General features: G+C 36.1%; 1 protein-coding gene across 1 annotated transcript in view; it reads right to left on the bottom strand.

Annotated features, from left to right (window-relative positions):
* Positions 1 to 8204: 8204 nt before the first annotated feature.
* egf (epidermal growth factor) overlaps positions 8205 to 9858 on the bottom strand; it is a gene marked incomplete at both ends in the record, with an annotated part of 21876 nt that continues 20222 nt past the window's right edge. The window contains one exon of the mRNA XM_079250057.1: positions 8205 to 8421. Within this exon, the coding sequence (XP_079106183.1) occupies positions 8205 to 8421 (217 nt within the window). The remainder of the gene's footprint in view (positions 8422 to 9858) is intronic.

The raw sequence follows: 9858 nt of genomic DNA, 5'->3' as shown, positions 1-9858 counted from the left end.
TTCGGCGTGGTTTCTATGACTGCAAGGCAAGGACCTGCCCTTTTTTGCATCTGGAGAGTAGGGCTGCAGAGCTGAACGACATGCAGAAGAGGGAATTCAGCTATTTGATTCAGGTGTATTAGGCAAGGGTTGTATCTAAAAGTTGCAGGGTGGTAGATCTTAAGGACCAAACTTGGACACCCCGGCTCTACATCATGCAAAACAAAACCTGGAATTTTCTTGCAGGCAGTGTTTTGAGTAATATTTGACCCACAAAATATTATGAGAAACAAAAAATTAACAGTAGTATAGGTGTGTTTTTGTTTTTACTACAATTAAGCAATACTATGTTGTTTACAGCTTATAAAATAAACATATTTTGATGCACTACCCAATTAAAAGAATAGTTAATTCACCATGTGCTTAGGTCATACTGACTCATTGATGAAACACCGCTAAAGTCTTGACCCAACCCTAATTTCATTGTGGATTGCCGGAAAACAGGACATGGGTGCAGCAATTATATTCTAATTGCTGTGTAAACATTTATGGTAAACAGTCCAGTTCAGTAATTTTAGGCCAGTTCTTGAGCGGTTTAATACAAAGCTGGTCAATGTTTTTTCTGTACTTGTTTTTTAGACTTTTGTCATCACTTCCCTTTCATTAGGAATTATGACTTTTATTGAGACCACTTTTAATGAGATACCAGTTTACAGCAAATGGATTAATTAAAGGATCAGATGCATATTTTAGGTCTTGTTTGAGATCTTTGCGGGACTATTTTTTATTTCTTATTTCCTAAGGGCATCTCTTTTAGATACCATCGGCCATATGTGTTTTTCATAGATGAGAGATTAAACAATGGAAATAAATAATGTTTGTTTGCTTGACAGGACACAAAGCAAAGTCCTTAACTGTGCATATAAAACATAATTTTTTTAACAAGTCAAATAGGAAAAAAATAGCCCATGTCTATTAAAAAATTTTGAAGGACCTTCAGAAAGCCTGAAAATCTATTGCTAAACACTACTCTTAAAATGATTAAAAATGTCAGCCTTCTTTGAAGCCAATTATGAAGAAAAAATAATGGGTGCTTTATACTTGTCATGTACCACCCTGAATGACTTGTATTTGTCACAAACTATTGAGTCTGAGTCAGAATACGTCAATTTAACAAAAGTATTCTTCCTTTCCCTGATCAGATACATTGTACCACTAGATGCCGCTTTACCAAAACTACTGCAGCATCACCATAAAAAAGTACTTTTATACATATATTGTATATATGTATTGTATGTATGTATGTATTGTATGTATGTATATATACATATACATACATATACTTTTATACATTTAGTAGGTCTGGTAAAATGGTTGCACACTTGACGGTGTGCTAGTGTTTCCTAAATGGAACATTATTTTGTAACAGGTATGGCGTCTTATCTACATCACTTCTTGATCTCATTCTCTGGTTCATCCCTCACTTTAGCTCAGGAATGCTTGCATCTATTGCTTAAGAGAGAAACCAAACCAACTGAACTTGCTTGTGTGTGGGCACACATTCGCATATTTGTTGAGCGTGGTGTTGCATGTTTTCCATATATGATACTATAGATGTACACATCTTTGAGACACTGTTAAAGGCATGCAGACTCATCTTCAGACTGCAAACACAGGATTACATAACAGGTGAAATCTCCAGGGCTTGTTAATACAGCAGGTTGGCCAGCAGCTTTATACAACACTCTCGGTGGGGGAAGGGAACATTTCAAGGATCAATGTTCTTAGGTTATGCACTTCACCAAACAGACTGTCTACAAATAAACTGAGGATGAAAAACTACAAGCAAAGAAATACTCACTTGTGTTTTCATTTGTTTTGACAGAATTTGAAGCTGATTGTTGGACTTGCTAATTTCAGTCTAAAAAATATGTGGAGTTACAGCTTCCCCACCTGTCTAGCATATTTGAAAATAGACTAACTGCAGCTTGATACACAGTGTTTTCAAAAGAGCTTATTTGATTTGTTTGTTGTGCAGTGATGACAAGATCAAGACAGTAAAGACAATAAGCTTAAATTCTACAGCTTTCCTATGTCAAATAGAGACTCCTTTAATAGATATTGGATATTTCTAATGATGCAGCTGCAGTGCAGACTGTGCCAACGCCCAGCACCCCACTTTCTGATAACAGTCACATATGAATGAAGGAGATTGCAGAGATTAATGTATTAAACAAAGCTGGTCAATGTTTTTTTCTGTACTTGTTTTCTTGTAAACTGATATACTATATTACATGATTTGAACCAAATTAGAAGTGCTTCATTTGTTGCTTGCTGGGACTATTTTGGTTTTGATTACTAATAAACAGTAATATAAATTATAGTTTCATTCACATGGTTCTGCAGTGATTTCACTGCTGCTTTATCTTCCATCCACAAAAAAGTTTCCGTCCGTGCAGCAAGCAAGAAATCTCTGCTGATTCTGTTAGTTGTCCATGCTGATCCTTCCCAAAAGAGCTCTGACACTGTGGTTTTTCATTTTTGCTGCCTCTGGTCTCTTTGACAAACAGCTGAGTCAAGCCTATTACTGCAGCCCACTAATGTACACATAACATCCCATGTAGACAGAAGTCAAAATCAGCTTTGTTAATTCTCTGGGACCTTTCAGCAGCATTTTTACCGCAGATTGTCTATATTGCAACATTTCTATTGTCTTACCAGAGTTGATAGAACGTAAACGTTAAACCATTTTAAACTTTTAAATAGTCTTTCATTTATTGCAACTGAGTGCAGCTTATTTCAAATAATGTAATGTCATGTTTTAATGTGTTGGGTGTGCCTGATTATTGGCAACCCAAGTGAGTTGGAGAGGTACAGGAGAGAATGTGGAAATGGAGTAAATTCACATTGACATCTCTTGTGTTATTTTATGACTATGAATGCAACCTAGATGACTTTTTAAAGTATCCCTCCTTCTGACACAATGGAGCGTTTACAAGAAAAGCTGCATGCTTGTGCAGAATTTGTCACCTGGTATATGAGAGAGAGCTGAGAATTGAGTTATGATAAGAAGGAACACAGTTCTCACCCAGGCTGTGTCACTGATCCTGAGACTTATTTTAGGACATGTGTCACCACATCTAACTGTGCAAACTGCATTTGACAGAGGTTTCATCACTTATTTAATATTTGACAAAGAAAAAAACTTGGTTTTATAGCTTAATTATACTCACTACAAAATTACAGAACATTAAGTTTAGCTCACTTTGCTCTCATGGTTTAAGTAAGGTTTCGCTAGATGTAAATTTATGAATTCACATAGGTGACACGAATGAGTACTGTAATTACAGCTGTTGATTAGGCTTCAGTTTACGCAACAATAATAAAATAGGCTTTCTGGCCATTTTATTGAGTACTTTACAGCTTACTATTACTGGTTTGGAACAAATTCCCTTTTGCTTTCTAAACAGTCCTAATTCTTCATGGCATATATTCAATGGGTATGGTTACATTATGTTTTTTAATTCGGAATTAATAATTCAGCCCTGTGATGGAGTGGCAACCTGTCCAGAGTGTACCCCACCTCTCGCCCAAAGACTGTTGGAATTGGCCCCAGCTCCCCTGTGACTCTTAGTCTAAGTGACTCGGATGAATAAATGAAAGAATTAATAATTCAGAATTAAATAATTCCAAATGAATAGTATTCTCCTATGAGTTTACATGGAAATAATAATTCCGAATGAAGGTTTACATAGAAACATTACCTTACCAAATTCCTCTTTAGATTGGCGGGTTGGGAAGGGCTCTGATTCGACAGCGGACAATTTTGTTTATAATTTTGAAGTACCAGCTCGACATGAACATACGTCTAATTTTTTTCAGCAACTGAGAAGGAGAGGGAACATAGACTACCAGAGACTGGGGGGCAAAAAAACATGTGGAATATGTGTGTCATCAGGACGGGACAAAGTAACAAGCACGCGCAGAACAATCGGGATTAACTTTAGTGGAATTACGGTTTTCATGACAGAGGAATAATCAATTCGAATTTAAAATGTGAATAAACCAGCTACTTACTTATAAATTAAGTTTGCTTCACCATTTTTCACCAGTTTAAAGTAGATTTGATTTTTATTTGGAATTAAAGAGGAATTAAAACTCCCCTGTAAAAATGGCCAATGAGGAATTAAAAAAAAATCTTTAGATTTTGGACTATATTGAAATGATAGCATCTTATAGAGGCTGCAGATGTTTCAGCTGCAAATCCAAGAAGACAGTTGCCTGTTCCCAAATATTTCAAAGCTACTCTATTGCACAGAGCTGCTGTCGCATGTTTGTAGTATTGCTATCATATTCTATTTAGGCATTACATACTTGATGGGGTAAGTCTTGTCTAGCCCTTTTCTGTTCTCATAAAGACCAAAAAGTTTCCAAGTGCTGGCCTTCTAACCTGATGAGTAAAGTTTACACCTGATAACAGGAGATGACAGACTAGCTGCTAGCTTCCTTGTATGCCTGGTATGCATGTTGTTTACCATTGAAGTATTCTCAGCAAGTGCTGGAAATCAGTTATTCGCTTTTGATAATTAGGCGATGTAGGTCAGTAGTTGGCAACTGGACAATAATATCCGTCCCACCAGATTCTGTTGATTAAAAACCTATTGCAAGAGTTATTTGTCAAAGCACAGGCATGGTGCTCTTCACAGTACTGTATTAAAAGAACAGCGTGACCCCTTTAAGAATGGTCGAGCTAGAGACAGGAGAGAGAGAGGTCACATCAGCTGCGTTGTGGGCAGAGGAAGGTAACTTTGAGGAACTGCTTGTGTAGCAGTGGGTGTTTTACTACAAGCTTGAGCAATAAACACCACACAGCTCTTGTAGTTCCAGTGTCTGCTTCACTACTATTGGGTAAAGTGAAGGGAGTTTATCCCGAAACTAGCTGCAGCTTCTCCTCCACTCAGCCTCCCAAGCAGGTTTGGGTGTGGAAAGTTTAACAGCTGTTTCTGTTGAAGTTTTCAGACACTGGAGGCAACAGAACAGAACAGAGCCGAGCAGCATGGTTACTAAACGTTAAAAAAATGTTGCACTTCAGGACCAAAATACCATACAGAAAGACAAGCAAAATAACCGGTTTTGTTAGATGATTTAATTTTGTAGGTATTTAGTTCACCTGGCCAGCTGCAACACACAGTATACAAACAACATGTTTCAAAGTTTTCATTTGAGCATGGTTGTATATAATATATAAATTAATTAATAGGAATAGAATTTATCTGAAAAAAACAGGTTTAACTGTGAAGAAGAGATTTTGGCCGCCATTCAGCTGGACAGAAAGATTTTGGCCTCAGGCTAAATGTAGTTTCTGACCACTGATGTATGTGTTAACAGTTAAAGATGATATCAAGTCTCAAAGAGTGCGATTTATTACTTTGCATATTTCATTGATCCAGATTTAAACTTGCAGATGTATTCTTGTCTTTTTTTGTGCAACAGTACTAAGGGTCCTCTTTTGGAGACTTTAAAAACAGCATCTGGTCTAATTCTGCTGTATTTGAGATTCAAATATGTTTGTATCCGAATTGTGTTTGACTCCCTATGTTATCATCAGTTTTTCCCAACCTGTGAGGAAAGAGAGGAAGCGGCACAGAGTGAAGTCTGTTTGTGCAAAACTGCAGAGAAAGTGTGTATTACTCTCTCTCTTCATATAAATTGGCAAATTGGTTAAAATACAATAAAATATCTGTTTTTTTCGAGCTTTTCCATGTCTTTTAGGCATATTTCAAACTCATGCATACATCTGTCTATATATTTAGCTGATACATGAGGGTTGCGTTTGTTGTGTTGTAAACAACCACGCCAAAAAAAAAAAAAAAGAATGAATGAATGAATTCAGCAGTCTGAAAAAGATTAGAATTAGCAGTCAAGTCCTGCAATGGGAGTAATTAACCTTACTCTTTAAGGTTACTTACAAGTTACTTAAAAGAGAAAGATTACCAGAAGGTTACACACTGGCTCAAAAAGAAACACTGCTTTAGAAGAACGGACTTCCACCGTCTGGGTGGCATTCGTGACTTTTAGCTTTCTGACACACTTTACAGCTGCATTTCTGCTATTTAATTACTCAAAATAATTCTTTTTATGAATTGTGCTTCAATCAAAACAAGTTGTGTTGTGGTTGTATTGTTTATTTCTTTATAAATGTAAAAGAAAAAAAAAAAAAAAGAATCTAAAACATGCACACAAAGCCAAAAAACCTTTTTGTGTGTGGTTAATTCTTTAACCATCCATTGGTTATCTCCTGAAACAAAATTTAATGCAGCAATAGCCACACACTAATGTTTATAGCTTGGAAGTTATTTTTACTGCCTCTCCTTTTCCATTTCGGCCACATTTCTTAATAAGTAACAATTGGTGCAGTGTTCCCCCAAATGTATTGAAATCACCCAGAACATAGAATAAAATGTAATTTTGGAGAGCTTCTAAAGACCTGCATTTTTGTCTGTTTGAAGCTTACCTCAAGTCAGGTTTGTTACATTTTCAAAACAGTGCCACCATGGGGGTGTTGCTGTCATTGCCTTCTTGGAAAAGTGACCATGGTGCACACTCACACTGTCAAACTGTAAAGTGATGCACGTCAGAATCGACTCCTAAATTTTTGAGACTATGGACAGTAAATGGTGCTTCGGGGCCTTTGCACAGACAGTAGCAGCAACCTCCCCCATCTCTATCACCTCAACCACCATGTCAGCTCTGACTTTGCCCTTGGGGTTCTTTACCCTTTATTTCAACAGCAGGATAATTTCATCTTCTAAATATACCACAATAGGCTACATGTATGATAAATCTGTGCATAGTTGCTGTAAATTAATCAAAGATCAAAGAAAGGAATTGAAAAATATGGGCTAAATTGAACTTTTTGAGATATCATATATCAACAGGCACGTATATAAAATTTTATGAGGATTTGTCTGAATATTTGTTTACATTTAAAATTACATGTACAAACCATTTTGATACTTATCTTAAAACTCTTTCTTTGCCAAGACTTCTTCAAGACTTTCTGTGAATGTGGGATTACGGTGAGGTCATTACAGTTTATTAATGGTAATAACCTAATTTTGGCTCATTTCACTTAACATTGTGTATATTGTTGTTTTAGATCCAAGTCTTTGACAGACTGTGAATATAGCATCCATATTTCTAGATTAGCTGTAAGGTAGAGTGGCTACATGTTACCAATCCATTGTAGGCATGATAAAATCTGATGAAAATTACTGTGTGAAGATTTGATGCCTTGAAAGAATTTGTTTGTCTTCTTTCACAACCTATTTTTTGAGGCAATATATAGAGGTAAATAAAAAATATTTTATGTATGAGTGACTTCTACATTAAAGATTAAAAGAAATAGTTGACCAGTGGTTTAATAAAACACAACTTAGTTTATTATGTCCTTTTTAAAGTTATTTCTTCAGTTTACTAAACACTTGAGATGATTATCCTACTTAATTAAAACAAACCGTTTAAAGCATAAAAAATGGGCTGCTCGAAAAGATTACCATTTTTGGCCAACTTGAAATTCTGTTATTGTAAAATAAATAAGGTAAAATAATAAAACATTCTTCTCAAAGCTATCAAATAGGTAAAGTTTAACTATCATACCTAAATATTTAACTTTCTTTTAGGTTGATTAATGCACAAACGTGTATCTTATTACTGTGAAATAAATAAATTTAAAAAATCAGCCCTAACTAATTCTAACCAGGTGGTAAAGTTAACTTTCTTTATTTGTCAGCTAATTGAGCTTTTATTTTTTTTTAAATAAGCTAAGATGGGTTTAGTTAGCTGTTGTCAACATTTTAATTCAGCTAAATTTAGCCCCCACTGACATAACTGGCAAACAAAAACATTTGAGAGTTTTTAAAGCATTTGTGTGCTTGATTTTGGTGTGGTAAAGGTTTCACTTTGTGAAAGGAATTAAAAAAAAAAAAAAAAAAGAATAACAATTGATGATGCATTTTCCTCTGAATTGTAGATGGTCTACATTTACCCAGCCATGTTCTGTATCTGTGCAGGATCTCATTATACTTTACAAAGTAAACCTGACACTGGAGAATCACAGCTCAGACTATATAATCACTCTAACCTTTGACCTTTGGCCTTGGATGGCAGTACACTGAAGAGGAACATTGAGATTGTTTCTCCTCTGCAATCCCCTCAACAACCCTTCAGTATGTAGGACACTTTGTATTGTGTTGCTTTGTTCTCCCCTCCTCCCTGTGTGGTGGAGAAACAGTGATGTCATCCTGCAGTCCAACCCTGTTGTCATTCTGTGAAAGCAGCTCTTTTTGACTTTGACCATTCTGCTTTGTCCTTTGTTCTGCAGAGGTGGACCAGAGTAGTTTGTGGGTTTCTTGCAAGGTCATTGCAATGCCCACCATTGCTCTGAGAACGCAAAAAACAGTCAATTGTGTCTTAGATTTTAAACAGCCTGCAGTGTTACTATACATCTTTGTTCTTTACTTCACTCACTTGCCTGTTTTATGATCATCCTGTAAGCTTCACATTATTTGCATTACTTTAAACAATGTTGGAATTTGAGTGCCTCTTGTTGAAAATGAAACTAGTTTTATACAAATCAAAGGTAGGTGCCAAGTTATGTATTAAGGACAATGTCCTAAGCACTAGTGTGACCCAGATCATGACAGTTTTTTAATCGTCTGGTAGTGGATGTCACAAGCATAAGTGCCAATTGATTCATTCTTAGTTCTTAGTTCATTCTTAGCAAATCCCTGCTTTTGTATGATAAATGTTACAAGAACAAATTTTTTCTCCTTCATAAAGTTAATTTTACACTCTTGATTATAATGGAACAACTCAAAAAGCTTTTCCTTTCTTGTCCAGCAGCACATTTCATCAGCAACATCAGGTAATTTATGATGTTGCACTGCTCTGCTGCGGCTGCAAAGCAGAACATGATGAGTCAAAGTTTTAACGATGCATATGCTGTGGTTTGGTGAGAAATGGTAGACAATAATTTGCAGCGTGACTTATGAGCCAACTACTTGATCACTATAGTGCCTATACTGTGTGAAGAACACTACAAAAAATTAGATCTTAAAATGCTACTCCTGTACAAGTGTTACATTTGCCTTCAAGGCACAAAAAACAGAAAAGGGGTGTACATAAAGTATGAAAAGTACATTGTTACGAAAAAACTTTTCAGTATTCTGCACAACAGTGAATGTAAGCTACCAACTCCAAACACCCTCAGTCAGTGGGATAACTATGCATCAGGGGGACTGGCATGTGGGGCAAAGGGTTAGCCAAACTGCTCGCTCTCTCCCTGTAGGGAGGGAAGCTTAGTCCAACAGAAGGCCTGGGAGGACTCCTGTGCATATGGCTGTTGTTTTTCTTTTTCTTTTGTTTGTTTTTTCACTCAGTCTCAGATATTTGTTTGCAATCTGGCATGAAAATTTAGGCTATTTCTTGTTTTGTCAAGTAATAGTTGATAATGTTGGTTTTTATTCATTTTTGTGTACATCAAGATATTTAATTAATTTTACTGTAACTTGTGACTAATTACTTGTGTGAATAGCAGTTTTTATTAATGCAGAGGCTTAAAAAAAGATTTTTGACAAACTAACTGGACTCTTTAAACTTATTATCCTACCTAAACTTGGTCCCTTTAACTTTTTTGTATACTCTGCTTTGTACTCAGTACAGAAAGTATTTTGCACAATGCTGTTCTAGTTTGTGCAGCCTTACCTCTGACTCTTGTTTGCCTTATTCAGCATCAAGTCTGTCAAGTCAACCACCTGCACTCCGTAATGGTGCTCAGCTCTGGGGAAATTGTGTCTTTAGATTCAGTGTATCCAGGTG

Source organism: Telmatherina bonti (assembly GCF_933228915.1).
Source record: "Telmatherina bonti genome assembly, chromosome: 12".
Taxonomy (NCBI): Eukaryota; Metazoa; Chordata; class Actinopteri; order Atheriniformes; family Telmatherinidae; genus Telmatherina; species Telmatherina bonti.
The sequence above is the reverse complement of the archived record's forward strand: the minus strand, read 5'-3'. Positions and strand labels throughout refer to the sequence as shown.